The sequence below is a fragment of the Mobula hypostoma genome, chromosome 8, assembly GCF_963921235.1.
Source record: "Mobula hypostoma chromosome 8, sMobHyp1.1, whole genome shotgun sequence".
Taxonomy (NCBI): Eukaryota; Metazoa; Chordata; class Chondrichthyes; order Myliobatiformes; family Myliobatidae; genus Mobula; species Mobula hypostoma.
Genome location: NC_086104.1, coordinates 153,062,908 through 153,088,965, shown reverse-complemented (window position 1 = coordinate 153,088,965; position 26,058 = coordinate 153,062,908). Strand labels below are relative to the sequence as shown.

At 43.1% G+C, this 26,058-nt stretch overlaps 1 protein-coding gene across 1 annotated transcript in view; it reads left to right on the top strand.

Moving 5' to 3' along the window:
* The first annotated feature begins 24 nt into the window (after positions 1 to 24).
* ckap2l (cytoskeleton associated protein 2-like) overlaps positions 25 to 26,058 on the top strand; it is a 37,989-nt gene continuing 11,955 nt past the window's right edge. Inside the window, exons 1-5 of the mRNA XM_063057107.1 lie at positions 25 to 148; positions 4,527 to 4,599; positions 8,105 to 8,171; positions 9,679 to 10,922; positions 22,087 to 22,288. Of these exons, the coding sequence (XP_062913177.1) occupies positions 103 to 148; positions 4,527 to 4,599; positions 8,105 to 8,171; positions 9,679 to 10,922; positions 22,087 to 22,288 (1,632 nt within the window). The 5' untranslated portion in view covers positions 25 to 102. The remainder of the gene's footprint in view (positions 149 to 4,526; positions 4,600 to 8,104; positions 8,172 to 9,678; positions 10,923 to 22,086; positions 22,289 to 26,058) is intronic.

The following is a 26,058-nucleotide window of genomic DNA, read 5'->3' as shown; positions in this document are numbered from 1 at the left end:
GAATTTGAAATACGTCGATGGCGGCGCCTCCCGTCAGGGAGCGGCGCGAACGGTGGCGGCTGGTTTGAACGCAACGGCGGTTGTGGTGCGGCGAGTGGCGACATGGAGACGAGAAGGCGGTGTGACAGCGCTCGGATCGCCGAATCAGGTAAAGGTGGGGTGAGGGGGATCTGACAGCGTCTCAATAAGGGGTTTGCCCACCTTTTCGTGCATGAATAGTTGTCCAGCTGGGGACCGCGGGTGCCCGTGGTCAATATGGGTGGGGAGTGGACATCTGTTTAGTGCTGACATCCATGCTTTAAGGTCTGATCTGCCTTGGGTCTTTAATTTTAGATAGAGTTACTGAAATTATGACCAAAAAAAAACCAAGAATATTGGAAGTGCCCCAGAAGGTCAAAGTGCATCTTTGGGGAAAGAAACAGCCCTTGACATCTCAATCAGTACTTGAATAGTAAGCAAACAAGAAGTGCTTTTGGTGGAGGGAATAGAGAGAGCAATGAATGTCTCTAAGTGCAGAACGAAGTTGTCAAGGTAGAAATAGCTTCTACGAACCGACAGGTTGAGCAGATTGCATGAGGGGTGTAGCCTGTGATGCTGATGCAAGTAAGCTGTTCTTTGCACCTGTGCATACTTGTACTTGTGTAAATAACAATAAATTCGACTTTGACTTTGAAATTGTTAAACACAATATTAAGTTCCGAGGTTTATAACATGCAAGTAGATACTTCTGTCAAATTGCTTAAATGTTGTGGTTTTGTTTTGGTTATTGTGTCATGTAAGTTTTGTGTAAAAGATTTATCATCTTTCTAATGCACTGTGGTATTACTGCTGCTGCAAAAACTAATTTTCATGTCATGTATACACTAGATATGTATGCATGACAAAAAGCTTGAACATGAGATACAACCTCTTGTACCTGATGCTATAGGAGAAACATTGAAGGATGAATGTGATGGAGAATTAAAGTGAGAGGCAACTGGAAGCTCAGAGTCGACCTTACTGACCTTATCGTAGTGTTTTGCAAGTCATCATACAATCTGAGTTTGGCCTCTCCAAGTTAGAGCATGAACCATGAACTGGTTTCTTCCAGGGCAGTTTGGTTTGCTGGATGATGGGAGATGAAGAATTTAAAGGTCAGAATAAGATACTGGGCTCTGTCAGCATCCAGAGTGGACTATATCAAAACCTACAATAAAACACGATAGTTTTTGCTCTACCAGGCAAGTGGCATGTGCACCTTTCGTGTCTTCTATAGAAAGAGCTGGCAGAGGTCTGCTGCCATGTTGATTCTCAATGTACGCCGTCGATCTAAATTGCCGGCCGTCCTTTTACCTCCATAAATGCTGCTTGACCCACTAAGTTCCTCCAGTGGTTTTGCTGTGATTGATATTGCTGTAATGTGAGCCTGCTAATCTTTCAAAACCTGATATAGTGCTTTTGCATCAGAATGTCCATTAGAGGGTGCTTTTCAAGAGGCCCTCCGTGGGCACACAAAATGCTGGAGGAACCCAGCAGGTCAGGCCACATCTATGGAAATTAATAGATAGCTGATTTTTCTCCGTAGACTCATCATTTCTTGCTGCCTTGGTAAGACAACATGGACATTCTGTCATCTTCACCTCTACCACCAGGTAGAAATTAAAAGCCTGAAAGCACCTGTCAGCAGGCTTGAGAACAGCTTCTGCACCACTAACTATTGAATAATCCATAGTATGATAAAATGGACTTTTGACCTCACAAACTACCTCGTTATGGACTAGCACCTTATGATCGGCTAACACTGCACTTTCGGTGCATTCTGTTATTGTTTTCCCTTGTATCACCTCAATGTACTGTTGTAATGATCAGTATGGATGGATGCAAAATCTCATTACATGTGACATTAATAAACCAATTTACCAATTTATTTTTAAAAGGTATGGAGTCCCAGTAATTCGACCCATCATTTCAAGTCAATTCGAATCATTTTTTATTGTCATTTCGACCATAACTACTGGTACAGTACACAGTAAAAACGAGACAGCGTTTTTCAGGACCATGGTACTACATGAACAATTCAAAAACTACACTGAACTACGTAAAAAAAAAAACACAAAACTTCACTAGACTACAGACCTACCCAGGACTGCATAAAGTGCACAAAACAGTGCAGGCATTACAATAAATAATAAACAAGACAATAGGCACAGTAGAGGGCAGTAGGTTGATGTCGGTCCAGGCTCTGGGTATTGAGGGGTCTGATGACTTGGGGGAAGAAACTGTTACATAGTCTGGTAGTGAGAGCCCAAATGCTTCGGTGCCTTTTGCCAGATGGCAGGAGGGGGAAGAGTTCGTATGGGGGGTGCATGGAGTCCTTCATAATGCTGTTTGCTTTGTGGATGCAGCGTGTGGTGTAAATGTCTCTAATGGTGGGAAGAGAGACCCCGATGATCTTCTCAGCTGACCTCACTATCAGCTGCAGGGTCTTGCGATCCAAGATGGTGCAATTTCCGAACCAGGCAGTGATGCAGCTGCTCAGGATGCTCTCAATACAACCTCTGTAGAATGTGGTGAGGATCGGGGGTGGGAGATGGACTTTTTTCAGCCTTCGCAGAAAGTAGAGATGCTGCTGGGCTTTCTTTGCTATGGAGCTGGTACTGAGGAGCCAGGTGAGATTCTCTGCCAGGTGAACACCAAGAAATTTGGTGCTCTTAATGATCTCTATGGAGGAGTCGTCGATGTTCAGCGGACAGTGGTCGCTCCATGTCCTCCTGAAGTTAACAACCATCTCTTTTGTTTTGTTCACATTCAGAGACAGGTTGTTGGCTCTGCACCAGTCCATTAGCTGCTGCACCTCCTCTCTGTGCTGACTCATCGTTCTTGCTGATGAGACCCACCACGGTCGTGTCATCGGCGAACTTGATGATGTGGTTCGAGCTGTGTGTTGCAGCAGAGTGAACAGCAGTGGACTGAGCACACAACCCTGGGGGGCCCCCGTGCTCAGTGTGATGGTGTTGGAGATGCTGCTTCCAATCCGGACTGACTGAGGTCTCCCAGTTAGGAAGTCTAGGATCCAGTTGCAGAGGGAGGTGTTCAGGCCCAGTAGGCTCAGCTTTCCAATCAGTTTCTGAGGAATGATTGTGTTAAATGCTGAACTGAAGTCTATGAACAGCATTCGAATGTACGTGTCTTTTTTGGCCAGGTGGAGAGTGATGGCAATGGCGTTGTCTGTTGAACGGCTGGGACAGTATGCGAACTGCAGGGGGTCCAGTGAGGAGGGCAGCAGGGTCTTGATGTGCCTCATGACGAGCCTCTCGAAACACTTCATGACGATGGACGTGAGTGTGACGGGACGGTAGTCGTTGAGGCAGTGCACCTTCACACCATCCGCCACAAGCGGGACTTTCCTGTGACCAAACATTTTAATTCTGATTCCCACTCCCGTTCCGACATGACAATCCATGGCTTCCTCTTGAGTCAAGAGGAGGCCACCCTCCAGTGGAGGACCAACACTTTATATTCCATCTGGTTACTCTCCATCCTGATGGCATGAATATAGATTTCTGCTTCTGGTCAACAAATTCCGCACTCAGACCTTGTACTTCTCACCTGCCTATTACTTACCCCTGCTGGGTCTCCTTCTCCTTCCCTTTGTCCCATGGTCCATTCTCCTCGCCTATTAAATTCTTTTGTCTCCGGCCCTTGACCTTTCCCACGAAGCTGGCTTCACCTACCAGATTCCAGCTAGTCTCTTTCCCCTCCCTCCACCTGTCGACTGTTTATTCTTTTCTATAGATGCTGCCTAACCTGCTGAGTTCCTCCACTGTTTTGTGTATGTTGCTAAGTAGGATGGTGTTTGCCTTGAAGGGCATTTTCATGTACTACTAGCAAGGGCACAGACATTGGAAATTATAATGGAAAATAGCAGTGAAATTAAACAATTATGGAAGACAAGCAATATTAGAGAACCAAGGATGTAGTATGAGGAACTGCAGGATTTATCTGTTGACCAAACAGAGTATTAGAAAAGTTGGTGAGTCTGAAAACTGATATATACCAAGGACCTGATGAACTACATCCCAGAGCTTTGGACAGGATTTTAACAACAGTTGATGCTTTGGTTGTCACTTTCTGGGATTCCATACTTTTTGGAATAATTTCTGTGGAAGCATTACAAATGTGAACTATATTAAAGAAAGAAGGGAAGAATAAAGTGGGGAATTATCAACCTATTCATCTAATGCAGATGGTAGAAAAAATGTTGGAATCTATAACAAAAGCTGTATAACAAACCAGCTTGAAAAGCTTTGAGCTGAGTTGCCAAGAATTTATGAGAAGTATATTGTGGTTGCTTGATTATGAGCAACTTGCAACAGATTTTTACTGGTTACGCATTGCGTAGTTTGTGATTTCAGCAGTTGTATTTTCAAGCAAATGCAATCACCACTTTATCCTGTGAAAGTTTTGTGATTTCAGTGCATTTTTAGATTTAATTAAATGATGATTACAAGTTTAACCCATAACAATTCTTTCCCCCTCTGAAACAGAATGCCGAAGGCAACAACTTGAAGCCTATCTCCAGAGAAAGGGGAAACTGAAGATTCCGGGTCCTAATGACAGGTTTGTCCACATTAGTTCGGAAAACATTCTAGTCAAAATGTGTATGGGTTACATTACATGAGTGCGGCAATTATCTGATAGATTTGTCCCTTTTCTCCCCTGTAGTATTGTTGTGGTGTTTTTTTTTCTTTTTGAAAACTACATACTCCTGTTTCTGGCGTAAGTATTGATAATCATTTTTCTCAAAGGTTAATTTTATATTATTTCTGTTCTAATGTAATTTGGTTGAATGACTAATTTCAAACCAGCTCGAAGTCTTCCTGCTCTTCTAGTTTTCACTCAACCTCGTAACCTGTCTCCAGATCCCCACCGTTATCTGACATGAACACTTGGTGAGACTCCTTTAATGGTGTGCCGATTTTAACCAACTTTATTATGAGATTAATTTTGCATAATGTACAATGATTAAAATCAGTTGCTATTGAATTTATTTCTTGTTGAAGTTAGCACAAGTTCTATGGGTATAATCTTTTAGAGCCGAAGGATATGGAAGTAACTAGCATTGATACATATAAGAACATAAGAAATAGGAGCAGGAGTAGGCCATCCGGCCCATCGATCCTGCCCCGCCATTCAATAGGATCATGGCTGATCTGTCCATAAACTCAGCTCCATCTACCTGCCTTTTCCCTATAACCCTTAATTCCATTACTATGTAAAAACCTATCCCTCTGTTTCTTAAATATACTTAGTGAAGAAGCCTCAACTGCTTCCCTGGGCTGAGAATTCCACAGATTCACCACTCTCTGGGAAAAACAGTTTCTCCTCATCCTTGTCTTAAATTTTCTCCCCTGAATCTTGAGGCTATGTCCCCTAGTTCTAGCCTCACTTACTTTCCTACTTTCCAACTTCTATCTTATCTACCCCTTTCAAAATTTTGTATGTTTCGATAAGATCCCCTCTCATTCTTCTGAACTCCAGAGAGTATAGCCTCAGGCAGTACAAACAGCCAGTTGAAATGGACATGGAAGAGCACTGTTTCTAAAAAACTATTTAGAGATGCAGCATAGTAACAGACCCTTGTGCCCCTACGAGACCCTGCTGTCTAATTATTCACTTATGACCAATCAACCTAGTAACCTGTACATGTTTGGAGCTGTTCAGAACCTACATGAGAATTTGCTGGTTTAGAGAGAGTATGTACTGAGTACAGAAGTTTAATTATCCAATGGAATAATTAACATTTGATACAGTTATTGTTTAATTGCAGTGGGTTCAGTCATGCTTTTCTGAGAAGTATTTGATGGACAGAGCCAGTACAACTGACTAAATATTCTATCACACAACACTGCTTCCACAGGAATTTGTGTGAGGGAATGTCTCATCAAGAATGTCTCTTGAGGCATCAAAGAATGAAAAGGAAAAATTTACAGATGCTCAGAAATAAAACCAGAAATTGCTCACAAGGTCAGGTTGCATCAGTGGGAGGTTAATCAGTCAGCATTTCAAGTCAATAACCTTTCAATGCTTTTTTTCTTGTTTTTATTTGGAATATTTCTATCTTGGACCTTTTATCTGTTTATCAGGTCAGAAATCAGGCATGTGAACAATATGTTTTGTCCAAACAAAACCAACGAAATGTAATTAGGACCTCAGTGCTTGAGATGCTGGCATGCGAGGGGTATTGGTGTTAGTTTCCTTATCCTGCAAGGAGTCAAAGGGTTGAAACAGCAATCACAAAATAGAAAAATGGACTATTTGTTTAGTTTTAACCAATGTCTGGAGGTGACTTCACAGACAGTGAGGTAGTGTCCAAAGCTTCAATGTCCATTTAGGAATCAGATGGCAGAGGGCAAGAAGCTGTTCCTGAATCGCTGAGTGTGTGCCTTCAGGCTTTTGTACCTCCTACCTGATAGTAGCAGTGAGAAAAGGGAATGCCCTGGGTGCTGGAGGTTCTTAATAATGGACGCTGCCTTTCTGAGACACCGCTTCCTGAAGATGTCCTGGGTATTTTGTAGGCTAGAGCCCAAGATGGAGCTAACTAGATTTACAGCCTTCTGCAGCTTCTTTTGGTCCTGTGCAGTAGCCTCTCCATACCAGACAGTGATGCAGCCTGTCAGAATGCTCTCCACTGTATAAATATAAAGGTTTTTGAATGTATTTGTTGACATGTCAAATCTCTTCAAACACCTAATAAAATATAGCTGCTGCCTTGTCTTTTTTATGACTACATCGATATGGTGGGACCAGGTTAGATCCTCAGAGATGTTGACACTGAGGAACTTGAAGCTGTTCACTCTCACCACTTCTGATCCCTCTATGAGGATTGGTATGCGCTCCTTCGTCTTACCCCTCCTAAAGTCCACAATCAGCTCTTTCGTCTTGCCCTCTGCCATCCGATTCCTAAATGGACGCTGAGTGCCAGGTTGTTGCTGCGGCACCATTCCACAAGTTGGCATATCTCAGTCCTGTACACCATCTCGTCACCACCTGAGATTCTACCAACAATGGTTGTATTGTCAGCAAATTTGGAGATGGTATTTGAGCTATGCCTAGACGTGTGTTTACAAAGAGTAGAGCAGTGGGCTAAGCACACACCACAGAGGTACACGAGTGTTGATCGTCCGTGAGGAGGATATGTTATCATCAATCCACACAGACTGTGGTCTTCCGGTTAGACTGCGGTCTAACAAGCAAGCAGATTTAGAGTCATAGAACACAACACAAAAACAGGTACATTGGCCCATATGGTATGTGCCAAACTATTGTGCTGCCTTGTTCCATCGACAACCACTACCCTAACATGCTGCTTAGGTATTGTCTATTCAACCAGGTCTCATTACTGCATTTTAAAAATTTCTTCAGACTGAGTGTTTGATAAATGGAAGTGCATTTTTTTTATCCTCCAAAAATTACAAAACACATAGGGACATTAATATACTCAAATCTCCCTCTTCCCCAGGGCACCACTGCTCAATACAAGAAGACATGGCTTTAAGATAAGGGGTGGGAAGTTCAAGGGGGATATTAGAGGAAGGTTTTTTACTCAGAGAGTGATTGGTGCATGGGATACACTGCCTGAGTCAGTGGTAGAGGCAGATATACTAGTGAAGTTTAAGAGACTACTAGACAGGTATATGGAGGAATTTAAGGTGGGGGGTTATATGGGGGGCAGGGTTTGAGGGTCAGCACAACATTGTGGGCTGAAGGGCCTGTAATGTACTATACTATTCTATGTTCTATGTTCAAATATTTAGGAGAATTTCAATATAATTACTGAAAACTTGAAGGCGAAGGTAAAGGAGGAAACAAACATGGCACATGGAGAACTAGGGTTTAAGAAAAAATGTAAAAGCTGAAAATATGAGTAACTAGGATCTTAGCTATTAAATTGGCAGATATTGCAATGTGCTTTTTAAGTCCACACTTTTCACCCTTCTCCGCCTGACCCCCACTTTTTTTCTGCAATTGATTCTTTGGGGTCAGTATTCTGCTTTGACGATGTCTGTGGAGAATAAAGAATTCAAGTTGTATATTGTTCTCATATTAAAGTATCTCTTTTCAGATACTATTTGGGGGACAAAACTAATCAGAAGCTACAGCAACGAATTGCTCCATTAAAAGCTGCCTTGGTAAGTCAGAAACTGATCCGTTTCAGAGTAAGAGTTACTTAGTTAAAGTGAGGCTAATTTTTACTGAAGGGCATTAAGTTTGTAGTACAACACTGTTTCTGGTTCGGATGAACTTGACTGGGCTTAATCCAGAGCTTGTTTTAACAGTTTACCTATTGATAATGACAATTTCTTGCCAATTCTACAACTGCATATCATTAGGTACAATATCAGAATTGGGTTAATATTACCAGCATATGATAGACAATAGACAATAGGTGCAGGAGTAGGCCATTCGGCCCTTTGAGCCAGTACAGTATGGCTGACATGATCACAGTGAATGGCGATATGACAATATGACATGAAATTTGTTAACTTAACAGCAGTAGTACAATGCAGAGTGTGTGTGTGTATATGTATATATGTGTATATATATAGTTAAATCAAAAATATTGCAAAAATGGAAATAAGAGGGGAAGAAGCTGTTCCTGAATTGCTGAGTGTGTGCATTCAGGCTTCTGTACTTCCTTTCCAACAGTAACAATAAGAAGAGGGCATATGGGGAAATGATAGAAATACTTGGGTTAACATCATTTGTTGTGGAAGTAGTTACTGTTTTGAGTTTAAAATCTTTCATCAGAGTGTCTGTGCTTCACTCAAATTGATATGTCAAAGCAGTATCTTGATGTGTATTTTCTTTTCATTAAGCCATTCCAGATTGTAGTAGATGAGCCTTATTAACTTGTGGCACTTGTAGGAGGGATCATTGAATATGTCTTGAATTATCTTTTCATTTTCTCAGTTCTGTATTGAATGAGAATTGGGAACAATTGTGTTCAAAACCCACGGGGCAAAATTTAATATCTCAAATCACTGGTTTAGTAGTTGGTAATCTCTTCTCTGTTCCTTAAGTTGTTGTTAATTTTTGTTTAAAAAGAGATGTGAGGAAAAACTAAATAAGCTGGGAAGCAATTGGTAATTGAACATTTTGTTATAAAGAATAACAACAGGATTTATTGGTTTCCGAGGGAGGGAAGATGGAAGTCAGCAATTAAATCTTTCAAAGGTGGTTTTGGGGTGAGAATTTGATATGAAGCAAATTAAATAGAATAGTTTTGTAAAAGCTCTGTATTTTAATCAGTACAGCATTAGTGTGCTGGTTTACAGTGGTACATGTGAGTTTGCAGAAGTTTAGTTTGGAGCTAGAAAAGCCAGGAAGTGGAGACCTAAATTGTAGGAGATTGAAGATGACTTAAATTTAAGTGATTCTGAGATGGGCTTGGAAGGTTAAAAAAAAATGCAGAAATTGTGAAATTCCTGGTTGAGTCAGTGACAAACGAGAAAGTGATATGCTCAAATACAGTTTTCATAGTGAATGGATAAGGGGATTCCAAGATTAATAGGTTAGGAGGATAAAGCATTTAAAATTTTCCAAATCATCAGAAACATTTGTGAAATGAAAGGATTTTTTAAAAACTTGGTTTAATCATTGCTTTGACTGATGTTGCATGAACTTCGCCTGTTTCAGGGGGGAAATCGGAAGCATGATGCTCACACAAAACCATCTAAGCTAAACAGTGTGAAGAACCCAACATGCATGAATCATTACGAATCAGTAATTTCTAGGAATCAAGTTCAGTGTGATTCAAAATCCACACTCACTAAACAAGTTATGACTGTTTTACTCCCTGTGGAGTCAAAGGAATCTATCGCTGATCCAGTGACCCAATCCAGACAATGTGTGGGGGATTTGCAACATGAAGCTTCAGCATGTGGTGAATTTCATTATAACTCAAGCGACCAAGAAAAGGAAAATAAACTCACAGTTGGTAAAGCTCAAATTGTGGGACAGTCTTCAAACAGAGCTTTAATTAAGCCGTTTACTTTACGAGCAAATAATACTCAAGACTGCAAATTAAAGAATACTGCTTCAGACAATCAATCATGGGCAATTGGTACTGACAATATAGCCAGGGCCGCCCTGGGAGCAGCCAGGCTCGTGGGTGCGCCCAGGGCCGCCCCGGGAGCAGCCAGGCCCGTGGGTGCGCCCAGGGCCGCCCCGGGAGCAGCCAGGCCCGTGGGTGCGCCCAGGGCCGCCCCGGGAGCAGCCAGGCCCGTGGGTGCGCCCAGGGCCGCCCCGGGAGCAGCCAGGCCCGTGGGTGCGCCCAGGGCCGCCCCGGGAGCAGCCAGGCCCGTGGGTGCGCCCAGGGCCGCCCCGGGAGCAGCCAGGCCCGTGGGTGCGCCCAGGGCCGCCCCGGGAGCAGCCAGGCCCGTGGGTGCGCCCAGGGCCGCCCCGGGAGCAGCCAGGCCCGTGGGTGAGCTCAGGGCCGCCCCAGGAGCAGCCAGGCCTGTAGGTGACTCCAAGCCTGTAGGAGCCTCAACAGTGGCCCCCAGAGTGGTTAAGACAACCTCAGCAGCAGCTAAATCTACAAGTACGGTGACAATTCCGAAAGAGAAGATGGAAAAGATCTGTGGGAAATTAAACAAGAGAGAACAGCAGTTTGCAAGTGTCAAAGTGGAGAGATCTCTGTACAGTGCAAGCATACAGAATGGATCTAATTCTGCTGCCAGTAGGCCAGTGACAATATGGAAACCTTTTACAAGATCTGCTCAAAAGTTGCATTCAACCTTGGAGTCTCCTACAAGAAATATAAAAAGTAAAGGGGCAGTACAAAATGTAAGTGGATCTCCAAAAACAGTAATGAGCACAGTTAAGCGGCGAGATGTCAAAAGCTCTAACATCAAGACACTGAAAGGAAAAGATGAAAGAAGGTAAAAAAATTTCTATTTGAAGCTGACTCCTTTTTAACTTGTTCTTAAGGGTTTTTTTCAAAATATACACAGTAGCCACTTTATTAGATACACCGCTACACCTTGTTAACGCAAATATCCAATTAGCCAAACGTGATAGCAACTCAATGCATAAAAGCATGCAGACACGGTCAAGAGGTATATTTATTGTTCAGAACAAACATCAGAATGGAGATGATCTAAGTGACTTTGACTGTGGAATGATTGTTGGTGCCTGACAGGGTGGTTTGAGTATCTTGGAAACTGGGATTTTTGCACACAACAGTCTCCAGAGCTCACAGAGACAAAACAACATCCAGTGAGCAGCATTTCAGTGGGGGAAAAAATGCTTTGTTAATGAGAGGGGTTAGAGAAGAATGGCCAGACTGGTTCGAGCTGACAGGAAGGTGACTGTAACTCAAATAGCCAAGCATTACAACAATGGTGTGCAGAAGAACATCGCTGAATGCACAACATGTCGAACCTTGAAGTGGATGCGCTACAGCAGCAGACCATGGACATTAAGTGGCCACTTTATTAGGTACAGGCGTTACCTCATAAGTAGCCACTAAGTGTACTTATCACTAGAATTAGTTCTTTTGCTAACTGAATTTATTTCAGTCATGCAGTGGGATTCAGAGGCACCTTGTACTCTAAAAGCCGAAATAGGTTTGTCCACCAAAATATCCTATAACCTGGAGGTGAAAACGAGGAAATCTGCAGATGCTGGAATTTCAAGCAACACACACAAAAGTTGCTGGTGAAGGCAGCAGGCCAGGCAGCATCTCTAGGAAGAGGTACAGTTGGCGTTTCGGGCCGAGACCCTTCGTCAGGACTAACTGAAAGAAGAGCTAGTAAAAGATTTGAAAGTGGGAGGGGGAGGGATGGAGCCAAGAGCTGGACAGTTGATTGGCAGAAGGGATATGAGAGGCAGACAGGGACATCGTTTCACTGAACACCTACGCTTCGTCTGCCAGAGAAAGCAGGATCTCCCAGTGGCCACACATTTTAATTTCACTAAGATTTTATGTGCGTAGATGGTTCCACAAAGCCAACAAAAAGGCAGGCATAGCTCGGACCCATGCGGGTGCCCATAGCTACACCTTTAGTTTGGAGGAAGTGGGAGGAGCCAAAGGAGAAATTATTAAGAGTAAGGACTAATTCTGCCAAGTCCTTCCGGGTGAGATGACACTTCACCTGTGAGTCGGCTGGGGTGATGCACTGCGTCCGGTGCTCCCGATGTGGCCTTCTATATATTGGCGAGACCTGACGCAGACTGGGAGATCGTTTCGCTGAACACCTACTCTCTGTCCGCCAGAGAAAGCAGGATCTCCCAGTGACCACACATTTTAATTCCACATCCTATTCCCATTCTGACATGTCTATCCACGGCCTCCTCTACTGTAAAGATGAAGCCACACTCAGGTTGGAGGAACAACACCTTATATTCCGTCTGGGTAGCCTCCAACCTGATGGCATTGACTTCTCTAACTTCCGCTAATGCCCCACCTCCCCCTCATACCCCATCCGTTATTTATATTCACATATTCTTTCTCTCACTCTCCTTTTTCTCCCTCTGTCCCTCTGACTATACCCCTTACCCATCCTCTAGGCTTTCCCCCCCCTCCCCCTTTTCCTTCTCCCTGGGCCTCCTGTCCCATGATCCTCTCATACCCCTTTTGCCAATCACCTGTCCAACTCTTGGCTCCATCCCTCCCCCTCCTGTCTTCTCCCATCATTTTGGATCTCCCCCTCCCCCTCCCACTTTCAAATCTCTTACTAGCTCTTTCTTCAGTTAGTCCTGATGAAGGGTCTCGGCCAGAAACGTCAACTGTACCTCTTCCTAGAGATGCTGCCTGGCCTGCTGCGTTTACCAGCAACTTTGATGTGTATTGCAAGATAATCTTTTTACTACTCTTGGTATCGTGGCTACATATCAATAATAACAAGTTTACTTTTATCACAGATTATAAGACATTGGAGCAAAATTAGGACATTCTGCATATTGTGTCTGCTTTGAATACTAGCTGAACTTAAATTTCATAGCAGCTATGATAGGCTTGAATTCCAGTCCAGTAATGTAATAGATCTGCTGCAAAAATTCACTACTTTCCTTGCTAGTTGATATTTGACCACTAAGATGCTCATGTTCAAATCACTACAGTTAAGATAAAAACTCATACTTCGAAACATCAACGTTACTGGATATTCTGTGAGTGTCCGGTAGTTTAATACGGTGGTCACAATGCTTGTGGTGTCTTTCTCTGAAATGGGACCACACCTAATGCTGGGACCTGCACAATATTGCAACACATTTGCACTGTAAACACAGCACAGTTTCTCAATTCAGTTTGTCTGTATTCTTCCCCACAGCAAGATTTTTGTTCATTTGGGCATTGTGGTCTTGCTAGCAAGGTGACGCACTTCACACTAATTAGAACCTCAAGTGGAAGATGAGCAGTACAGCACCAGGGCATTAAGCAGCCCAAGAGATGAACTCAAATTTACAAAATCATGAAGGCATAGATAGGAGAGGTCAGAATCTTTACCCCAGGCCAGGGGAATCTAGAACTATAAGTTAAAGGTTTTATTTCAGAAGAGATCAATTTAAAAGAAGATCTGAGAGGTAAATCTTTCCAACAGAGTTGGTGCATATTTTGAATGAGCTACCAGGAGGTAGCGCAGGCAGGCACTATTACAACATTTAAAAAGCATTTGGATGGCTCAGTGGATTGGAAAAGAGTAGAAGGATATGGGCCTATGTGATTGTCACTTCATCCCAAAGAAGTAGTAGCAATTCTATAGGGAGGATGAGGCAACCATGGTTGGCAAGGGAAAAGTACAAAACCAAAAGAGAAAGCGTACAATATTGCAAAATTTAGCAGGAATCTGGAGGATTGGGAATCTTTCAAAAATCACAGAAGACAACAAAAGAACGATAAGGAAAGAAAAGATGAAATATGAAGCCAAGCTACACAATAATATAAAAGAGGATACCAAAAGTTTTGGAAAATGATGTGTTAGTGAAGAAGTAACCTTTCTCAGGCTCTGTATGTCTAGGGTAGATATGATTTCAGTCCCACCAAACCCGGAAGGTTGGGATGTCTTGCCCACACGAACCCCTCTGTGTAACTACAACTCCCATGCAAATAGCCATCAGCAAGAAATAACAGATCATACACTGCATACAATTATAAAGAAAGTATATTTACAAATGTCAGCTTTATCAAATAGTTAGTATGAGAAAGAAAAAAATAAAAAGGACCTATTACAGTTAACGCAGTCCAAATGTGCATACAAGTTGGAGTTCATCTCAAAATTGTCTTTAACTGACACGCTAGATCCCCAGTCTGTGTGAAAGTACACACCACATTCTGAAAGTTGCTTGAAATCCGTCTTGAACAAACGGGCTCCCCCATGGGAATATTGGTCCTTCCTCCTTGAAGCCATTCATCAGCACAGAGCAACTTGTGCAACCGGGATGGCATCCTCAGCCATCTTCCCTCCTGTCTTCTCCCAAGTTCCCACCAAAAGGATATCGACCCACCACCAGTGTCCATCACAAAAACTTCTCTGCCCAGCATTCTCTAGAACCATCTCCTAATTCCACCATCCTGATTGGCTGACACAACATTCCTAAGTTAAACAACAAAGTCCCTTATCTTAGCTCAAACCCAAACAGATTGAAAGCAGAACAGAACTGCTAAAATGAAATACCTACAGCATAGCAGTAAAAACCTTAAACAGGACATTACACCCTCTCCCCAACCAAAAATAGTCATATCCTCATGACTTTGTAACTTAACAACTCATCGCTAATAACACAGTTTTCAAAGGAATTTCATGATGTCAGGACCTCCAAACCATTTGTAAATGGTAGTGACATATCTCACTAAGGGGATAGCGCTACAGTCTGTTCCCCTGGTGTGTCATCGGCCAGCCTATCTGGGGGTGCCCTGACTCTGAGACTTCCTTATCCCATCTTCAGTTCTTCCAGCTTCAACCACCGCTTGGGACCCTCCCTGTCTACTTGAGGGTGCCTCCACCTATTTAACGTTCGTGTCTTCCAGCGGCTCAGGTCCCCTTCTCCATGAACGAATTTAACTTCCAGTTTAAGCTGGTGTTGCCAAACTACTTGAACCTCCGCTGGTGCTAACAGGTGAGACCTCTCTCTCGGAAAGGGGTAGTCTCGGTCACTCCAAAAGTGTGGCAAGTACTCCTGGAGTAATGAACATCAGACTTGTCAGTAGAAAACGCATCTTCGCATTCCAAAATCTTCTCCTTTTCCATTCATAGAAACATAGAAAACCTACAGCACAATACAGGCCCTTCGGTCCACAATGCTGTGCCTAACATGTACTTACTTTAGAAAATTACCTCGGGTTACCCATAGTCCTCTATTTTTCTAAGCTCCATGTACCTATCCAAGAGCCTCTTAAAAGACCCTATTGTATCCGCCTCCACCACCATCACCAGCAGCCCATTCCACACATTCACCACTCTCTGCATAAAAAGCGTACCCTTGACATCTCCTCTGTACCTACTTCCAAGCACCTTAAAACTGTCCTCTCATGTTTGCCATTTCAGCCTCTGACTATCCACATGATCAATGTATCTCATCATCTTATACACCTCTATCAGATCACCCCTCATCTTACGTCACTCCAAGGAGAAAAGGCCAAGTTTACTCAACCTATTCTCATAAGGCATGCTTCCCAATCCAGGCAACATCCTTGTAAATCTCCTCTGCACCCTTTCTATAATTTCCACATCATTCCCATAGTGAGGTGACCAGAACTGAGCACAGTACTCCAAGTGGGGTCTGACCAGGGTCCTATATAGCTGCAACATTACCTCTTGGCTCTTGAACGTCGACCGTGGAACTGAGAAGGCCAATACGCCATATACATTCTTCACCACAGAGTCAACCTGCGCAGCAGCTTTGAGTGTCCTATGGACTCTGACTCCAAGATCCCTCTGATCCTCCACACTGCCAAGAGTCTTACCATTAATACTATATTCTGCCATCATATTTGACCTACCAAAACGAACCACCTCACACTTATCTGGGTTGAACTCCATCTACCACTTTTCAGCCCAGTTTTGCATCCTATCGATGTCCCACTGTAACCTCTGACAGCCTTCCCCACTATCCACAACATCCCCAACCTTTTGTGTCATCAAATTTACTAACCCATCCCTCCATTTCCTCATTCAGGTCATTTATAAAAATCACGAAGGGGTCCCAGAGCAGATCCCTGAGGCACACCACTGGTCACCAAACTCCATGCAGAATATGACCTGTCTACAACCACTCTTTTCCTTCTGTGGGCAAGCCAATTCTCAATCCACAAAGCAATGTCCCCTTGGATCCTATGCTTCCTTACTTTCTCAATAAGCCTTACATGGGGTACCTTATCAAATGCCTTGCTGAAATCCATATACACTACATCTACTGCTCTACCTTCATCAATGTGATTAGTCACATCATCAAAAAATTCAATCAGGCTCATAAGACACGACCTGCCTTTGACAAAGCCAAGCTGACTATTCCTAATCATATTGTGCCTCTCCAAATGTCATAAATCCTGCCTTTCAGGATCTTTGCCATCAACTTACCAACCACTGAAGTAAGACTCACTGGTCTATAATTTCCTGGACTATCTCTACTCCCTTTCTTGAATAAGGGAACAACATCTGCAACCCTCCAATCCTCCGGAACCTCTCCTGTCCCCAGTGATGATGCAAAGATCATTGCCAGAGGCTCAGCAATCTTCCCCCTCACTTCCCACAGTAGCCTGGGGTATACCTTGTCTGGCTCCGGTGACTTATCCAATGATGCATTCCAAAAGCTCGAGCCACATCCTCTTTCTTAATGTCTATGTGCTCAAGCTTTTCAGTCTGCTGTAAGTCATCCCTACAATTGCCAAGGCCCTATTCCGTAGTGAATACTGAAGCAAAATATTCATTAAGTACCTCCGCTACCTCCTCCAGTTCCATACACACTTTTCCACTGTCACACTTGATAGGTTCTATTCTCTCACGTCTTATCCTCTTGCTCTTCACATACTTGTAGAATGCCTTGGGGTTTTCCTTAATCCTGTTCACCAAGGCCTTCTCATGGCCCCTTCTGGCTTTCTTAATTTCATTCTTAAGCTTCTTACTGCTAGCCTTATAATTTTCTAGATCTCTATCATTACCTAGTTTTTTGAATCTTTCATAAGCTTTTCTTTCCTTCCTGACTAGATTTTCATCTACCTTTGTACACTACGGTTCCTGTACCCTGCCATCCTTTCCGTCTCATTGGAATGTACCTGTGCAGAACACCACTCAAATATCCCCTGAACGTTTGCCACATTTCTACCGTACATTTCTCTGAGAACATCTGTTCCCAATTTATGCTTCCAAGGTCCTGCCTGGTAGCTTCATATTTCCCCTTACTCTAATTAAACACTTTCTGAACTTGTCTGTTCCTATCCCTCTCCAATGCTATAGTAAAGGAGATAGACTTATGATCACTATCTCCAAAATGCTCTCCCACTGAGAGACCTGACACCTGACCAGGTTCATTTCCCAATACCAGATCAAGTACAGCCTCTCCTCTTGTAAGCTTATCTACATACTGTGTCAGGAAACCTTCCTGAACACACATAACAAACTCTACCCCATCTAAACCCTTGCTGTAGGGAGATGCCAATCAATATTGGGGAAATTAAAATCCCCCATCACGAGAACCCTATTGTTACCGCACCGTTGCAGAATGTCTCCCTATCTGCTCCTCGATGTTCCTGTTACTATTGGGTGGTTTGTAAAAAACACCCAGTAGACTTATTGACCCCTTCCTGTTTCTATTCTATTCTCCTTCCACCCACAGAGACTCAGTAGACAGTCCCTCCATGACTTCCTCCTTTTCTGCAGCCATGACACTATCTCTGATCAGCAGTGCCATGCCTCCACCTCTTTTGCCTCCCTCCCTGTCCTTTCTGCAACATCTAAAGCCTGGCACTCTGAGTAGCTAATCCTGCCCCTGAGCCATCCAAGTCTCTGTAATGGCCACAACATCATAGCTCCAAATACTGATCCACACTCTAAGCTCATCCACTTTGTTCATGATACTCCTTGATTAAAATACAGTCGGCCCTCCTTATCCACGAGGGATTGGTTCTGGGACCCCTCACGGATACCAAAAAACACGGATGCTCAAGTCCCTTATTCAACCTGTCTCAATGCAGTGGATCTTAGTTCCCAGTGGAACTCTGGACCTTATTTAACCTGTCTCAGTGCAGTGGACATTAGGACCCGGCAGTGGAGCTCTGAATCCGCAGTGTTTCTGTTCATGAAAATAATCACGGTTGAAAATAAAGTGGAAATAATAAAGCGATCGGAAAGAGGTGAAATGCCATTGGTCATTGGAAAAGCGTTAGGTTACAGTCAGTCAATGACTGGAACAATTTTAAAGGATAAAGTGAGAAAGGCCCTGCCCCGATGAAAGCTACAATTATTACTAAGCAACGCAGTGATTTAATTATTGGGTTTTAGGTTTTTGATCCTTCACATCAACCCGGCATGAATGAAGGGCACGCTCGGGAGCGGCTGTCACTGGATCGAACCCGGGAACTTCCGTTCCCGAGCCTGGCGCTGAAACATACGTTTCTTAACTGTTTTATATGCATAGAAAGGTAAAATATATACTATATATAAAGACAAACATTTGACTAACTGACGCTAAATAATTCCGGATGTACCTGTTCCAAATTACTTAGTAAGAGAACTTCCAGTTTTTTTTCGATCTCGATCCACGATAACCTACACACATCCTCCCATATACTTTAAATCATCTCTGGATTATTTATAATATCTAATACAATGTAAATGCTATGTAAAATAGTTGTTATACTGCATTGTTTAGGGAATAATGACAAGAAAAAAAGTCTATACATGCTTGAACAACAAGTGCTGGAAGAGCACTTCTGGGTTTTCTTGATTTGCGGTTGGTTGAATTCACGCCTGCGGAACTCGCGGATAAGGAGGGCTGACTGTTGACACATTTCAAACCATCAGTCTGAGCGCATCTCTTCTCTATCACCTGCCTATCCTCCCTCTCACACTGCCTACAAGCTTTCTCTATTTGTGAGCCAACAGCCCCTTCCTCTGTCTCTTCAGTTTGGTTCCCACCCCCCAACAATTCTAGTTTAAGCTCTCCCCAATAGCCTTAGCAAACCTCCCTGCCAGGATATTGGTCCCCCTCGGATTCATGTGCAACCCATCCTTTTAGTACAGGTCATGCCTGTCCCAAAAAAGGTCCCAATGATCCAGAAATCTGAATCCCTGCCCCCTGCTCCAATCCCTCAGCCACGCATTTATCCTCCACCTCACTCTATTCCTATACTCACTGTTGCGTGGCACAGGCAGTAATCCTGAGATTCCTTGGACATTCCGCCAAATTTGTGGGTTCCTGTCATTCTATCTACTCCTCCAGGACGTAACACGACAAATTTAGACTAGGTGTACCACAGTTCCTCATTTTTGCTCAGCATCCCACTAAGGAGGCACCTTCTCAAAAGCAGCTCTGAACACAGGGTGAACGGACAAGGTTTTCAATATGTTCTCTCCATTTCTCTCCTTGCGTGCTCCCAAGAGCCTTCTTACAACGGCAGTATTTGTTCCCACGAGAATGGAAGCTCCACCCTTTAAAACCGGATCTGGGCAGACCAACACTGGTGTGTCAATTGTCTCAGTTACTCCAACATCTGCTTCAGAAAACTCCAACTTCAATGACGTAACCATCCTAAGGATATCCATCAGTACTAAGCCCCCTAATCTCAAGGGCAATGAGTGGCGTCGATGTCAAATGTGTCAAATACCGGTTGTAAAAGGATCTATAAGCAAAGTAGCTTGAGAACCTGTGTCAAGTATGGCTCTATCATAAGCACCTTCAATCCGTATGGATACAGCAGAGCTCGATCCCACTAAACCTTCAGGAATAGTTATTTGTACTTTAGTATTTCCCTTGATACACTGATAGGAATGCAGCCTCTCTGAAACACCAGCCTGTTCCTTCACTGGGTCCCTCCTTAACATTGCAATGCTCCCTTCTGTTTATATCATTCCAATGCCATGTCTGAAGATTCTGTGGCATGGAATGTTGAGTTACCTATCCTGCCCTCCTTTCTTCCCAGATGCTGCATGCTCATCTCTTCCACTTGGCACTACATACCTATCATCTTAAACCTCTCCTCAGTCAATTAATTACCTCAGAATCTTTTCTCACCACTCCACTCTCAATCTAAGTAGGGAAGTTACTGGAGAAAACTTCTGAAGGACAAATTAACGTACACGTGGAAAAGAAGGAAGTAATCCAACACAGTCATCATTAATTTGTAATGGAGAGATCTTATCTGACCAATTCTGTAATTTTTGAATAGGTAATAAGGACCCCCACCACCCAGATCATGCTCTCAATTCTTCTTACTGCTATCAAGGTGGTGGTACAGGAACCTAAGACTTACATCACCAGGCTCAGGAACAGTAATTACCCCTCAACCATCAAGCTCTTGAACCAAAGGGGATAACTTCACTTGCCCCATCACTGAAATATACCACAACCGATAGACTTTCAAGGACTCTTCACCTCATGTTCTTGATATTTATTGTGTATTTATTTATTTTTTATTATTTCTTTCATTGATTCTATTATGGCTATTATCCTATTATGGATTTATTGAGTATGCCAGCAAGAAAGTGAATTTCAGGGTTGTATCTCGTGACATACATGTACTTCGATAATAAATTTACTTCGAACTTTGAACTATTGATAAGGGCAATGGAACTGATGTAGTCTACGTCAACCAGCAGGAAATTGAGAAGGTTTGATAATGGGAGAACAGTATAGGATCTGACGCAGGGTTCAACCTAAATAGTCCATTTCTTTCCTCCTACAGTAGATGCGTGACTCACTGAGTTCCTCCAACCCATTGAATATTGTTTTAAGGATGATAGACTTGGAAGACACATTCCTCCAGGTTATAGCAACGCACATAAAAGGGAAACCAAGTGACAGCAAAGCTTCCTTCTCAGATGTGCTCAATGCCTTCTATGCTCACTTTGACCATCAAAACAAGGAGGCACCTTCACGAACTCCCATAGCCCCTGATGACCTGTGACTTCAGTATCTGAGGCCGACTTCAGAGCAAACTTCAGGAGGGTGAACCCACGGAAAGCATCCAGTCCAGACGGAGTACCTGGCCTGGTACTAAAGACTGTGTTGATCGACTGGCTGGAGTTGTCACTGATATTTTTAACCTCTCACTCCAGCAGACTGAGGAAAAGAATTTTAGCAAAGTCAAGGATTTTGCTCTAAGTAAGAACTGGAATTTGATTGTAAACAAGATGGAGCAGTGGAAACTGATTGAATGAGGACTAACCAATCAGGAGGGATGGACTGGGAGGTATAAATACTACCTGATGAAGATGGCAGAGTTTGTCCATTGAACTGTTGGTTATAATTGATATCTGTACCCAGCTGGAAGCCCAAGAATTTATTCATTCTTAAACATAACTAATATTCTGCTTAACATCCCAGTAAAATAAACCTAATAGGTGAGCAAATATACAGGAACAGCATCCACTACATATTAATTCCAGGTGAGGTAACACTTCACCTGTGAGTCAGCTGGGGACATTTACTGTATCTGGTGCTCTTAATGTGGCTTCCTGTGAGAGCTGACATAGATCGGGACACCGCTTCGCCAAGCACCTTTGTTCCATTCACCACAAAAGCGGGATCTCTCAGTGGCCACCCTAATGTTATTATAGCACCAGTGACCCGGGTTCAATTCTGTCACTGTCTGTAACTAGTTTGTACAATCTTCCCGTGACCACATGGGTTTCCTCCAGTTGCTCTATTCTCCCCTCACTTTTAAAAGTATGGGTTAGTGGGTTAATTGATCAAATGAATGAAATTGTTACCATGCTGTACCTCAAAATAAAATATAAATATAAATGTTTGGTGGTTATACTGAATTTTTATGGGACTGACTGGATTGTTTTGCATTCCACATGTTTTCTGTGCCGTTACAATACTATTGTGGTTCTTTTCATCATTTCATCGTGGTTTCCTTTGACCTTTGCATGTGTTTTGCTTCAGGAAGCAGCTTGAAGAATGGTTGGCTTCCAAAGGGAAGACCTACAAACGCCCTCCCGTGCCAACCCCTTTTAAGAAAGTAATAAAGTCCGTTAAGAAGAATTTGGAGCATTCTTTCTTGGAAGTAATGGAAAGAGAAGAACAGAAAGACCTGGCAGATCGGGTACAGGACATGTTGGATGATTGCATGAAGTTACTCGAAAGGGTATGGAAGATTTTTTAGAACACAAGATTATAAAGCGCAGGAACAGGCTCTACATTCTACAATGTCTGCACTGAACACAATGCCAAATTAAACTAATTCCCTTCTACCTGTATGTGGTCCACATCTCTTCATTCCCTAACATTATCCATCTTACAGACTCTTAATACTGTGATTGTATCTGGTTCCAATGATCCCCACCCTGGCAGACAGTTCCAAACTCCTACCGATCTCTATTTGTAAATAAATATAAACAAAACTAGTCCAACACATTTTCTTTAAACATTCCCCCCTCACCTTAAAATATATTTCCTCTGGTTTACCTAGAATGACATTAGTATTAATGCTTCGGGGGCAGGGCTTCAGATTCCTGGATCACTGGGGCCTGTCTGGGGAGATATGACCTGTATAAAAAGGACAGGTTACACCTGAACCCAAAGGGGTCCAATATCCTAGCAGGCAGGTTTAACAGAGCTGTTAAGGAGGGTTTAAACTAATTTAGCAGAGGCATGGGAACCGGAGTGATAGGGCTGAGGAAGGGGAAAACAGATAAATCAAAGATAGCGTGCAATGGAGATCATAGAAAGGACAGGCTGGAGATGAGGCATAATCACAGCCAGTGGAATAAGTTACAGGGCAATAGAGGCATGGTGCAGTTAAAACAGAAAGCAACACATACTGGACTGAAAGTGTTATATACGAATGCACGCGGCATAAGAAAGAAAATGGACTATCTTGAAATTCAGCTACAGCGTAGCAAGTATAACATTGTGGCCATTTCTGAAACTTGGCTAAAGGATGGCTGCCATTGGGAGCAGAATTGAATCTCCAAGAATGTACGGTGTATCAGAAAGATAGGTTAGTAGGCAGAGAGGGTGGTGTGGCTCTGTCTATAAGAAATAATATCAAATCATTAGAAAGGGATAACATAGAATTGGAAAGTGTAGAGTCTCTATGGGTTGAGTTAAGAAATGACAAGAGTAAAAGAACCCTAACGGTAGTTGTATACAGGCTTCCAAACAGCAGCTGGGGTGTGGATTACAAATTACAGCAGGAGATAGAAAAGGCGTGTCAGAAGGGCAATGTCATGATCATTGTTGGGGATTTTAACATGAAAGTAGATTAGGAAAACCAAGCCAGTGCTGGACCTCGAGAGAGAATTTTCAGAATGTCTAAGGAATGGCTTTTTAGAACAACTTGTTGTTGAGCCCACTAGGGGATCGGCTGTGTTGGACTGGTTGTTGTGCAATGATCCGGCGGTGATAAGAGAGCTTAAGGTTAGGGAACCCATAGGGAACAGTGATCACAATATGATCGCGTTCACATTGAAATTTGAGAAGGAGAAGCTAAATTCAATGTGTCGGTATTTCAGTGGAATAAAGGAAATTACAATGGCATGAGAGAGGAACTGGCCAAAGTTGACTGGAAAGGGACACTAGCAGGAAGGACGGCAGAGCAGCAATGGCTGGAGTTTCTGCAAGAAATGAGCAAAGTGCAAGACAGATATATTCCAAATAAGAAGAAATTTTCGAATGGAAGAAGGGCACCACCGTGGCTGACAAGTGAAGCAGAGCCAAAGTAAAAGCAAAAGAGAGGGCATACAAGGAAGCCAAAGCTAGTGGGAAGATAGAGGATTGGGAAGGTTTTAACAGCTTGCAGAAGGAAACTAAGAAGGTAATTAGGAAGGAAAAGATGAACTATGAAAGGAAGCTGGTGACTAATATCAAAGAAGATACTAAAAGCTTTTTTAATTTTATAAAGGGTAAAAGAGTTGAGGGTAGATATAGGACCAATAGAAAATTATGCTGGAGATATTGTAATGAGAGACGCAGAGATGGCAGAGGAACTGAATGCGTACTTTGCATCTGTCTTCATAGTGGAAGACATGCAGTATACCAGACATTCAAGAGTGTCAGGGAAGTGAAGTATGTGCAGTGAAAATTACAACTGAGAAGGTGCTCAGGAAGCTTAGTGGTCTGAGGGTGGATAAATCTCCTGGACCTGATGGGATGCTCACTTGGGTTCTGAAGGAAGTAGCTGGAGAGAATGCGGAGGCATTAACAATGATTTTTCAAGAATCGATAGATTCTGGCATTGTACTGGGTGACTGGAAAATTGCAAATGTTTCTCCACTATTTAAAAAGGGTAGGGGGCAGCAGAAAGGAAACTATAGATCTGTTAGCCTGACATCAGTGGTTGGAAAGTTGTTAGATTCGATTGTTAGGGATGAGATTATGGAGTACCTGGAGGCACATGGCAAGATAGGCCAAAACCAGCATGGTTTCCTGAAAGGAAAATCCTGCCTGACAAACCTACTGCAATTCTTTGAGGAAATTACAAGCAGGATGGACAAAGGAAATGCAGTAGATGTGGTGTACTTGGATTTTCAGAAGGCCTTTGACAAGGTGCCACACGAGGCTGCTTAGCAAGATAAGAGCCCACGGAATTACAGGGAAGTTACTAGCATGGGTACAGCATTGGCTGATCGGCAGAAAACAGAGAGTGGGAATAAAGGGATCCTATTCTGGCTGACTGTCGGTTACCAGTGGAGTTCTACAGGGGTCAGTGTTGGGACCACTGCTTTTTACTATATATGTCAATGATTTGGACTATGGGATTAATGGATTTATGGCTAAATTTGCTGATGATACAAAGGAAGCTGGAGGAGCGGGTAGTGTTGAGGAAACAGTGCCTGCAGAGAGTCTTAGATAGTTTTGGGGAACGGGCAAAGAAGTGGCAAATGAAATACAACGTTGGAAAGTGTATGGTCATGCACTTTGGTGGAAGAAATAAACAGGCGGACTATTACTTAGATGGGGAGAGAATACAAAATGCAGAGGTGCAAAGGGACTTGGGAGTCCTTGTGCAGGATACCATAAAGGTTAACCTCCAGACTGGGTCTGTGGTGAAGAAGGCGAATGCAATGTTGGCGTTCATTTCTAGAGGTATAGAATATAAGAGCAGAGATGTGATGTTGAGGTTCTATAAGGCACTTGGGAGTATTGTGTGCAGTTTTGGGCTCCTTATTTTAGGAAGGATATATTGACATTGAAGAGGGTTAAGAGAAGATTCACAAGAATGATTCCAGGATTGAAAGGGTTACTGTAGGAGGAATGTCTAGCAGCTCTTGGGCTGTATTCCCTGGAGTTCAGGAGAATGAGGTGGGGTGGGGGGTTCTCATAGAAACATTCTGAATGTTAAAAGGCCAGAACAGATTTGATATGGCAAAATTATTTCCCATGGTAGGGGAATCTAGGACAAGAGAACACGACTTCAGAATTGAAGGACGTCCATTTAGAACAGAGATGCGGAGAAATTACTTTAGTCATAGAAACATAGAAAATAGGTGCAGGAGTAGGCCATTCGGCCCTTCGAGCCTGCACCGCCATTTATTATGATCATGGCTGATCATCCAACTCAGAACCCTGCACCAGCCTTCCCTCAATACCCCCTGATCCCCGTAGCCACAAGGGCCATATCTAACTCCCTCTTAAATATAGCCAATGAACTGGCCTCAACTGTTTCCTGTGGCGGAGAATTCCACAGACTCACCACTCTCTGTGTGAAGAAGTTTTTCCTAATCTCAGTCCTAAAAGGCTTCCCCTTTATCCTCAAACTGTGACTCCTCCTTCTGGACTTCCCCAACATCGGGAACAATCTTCCTGCATCTAGCCCTTTAGGATTTTATACGTTTCAATCAGATCCCCCCTCAATCTTCTAAATTCCAATGAGTACAAGCCTAGTTCATCTAGTCTTTCTTCATATGAAAGTCC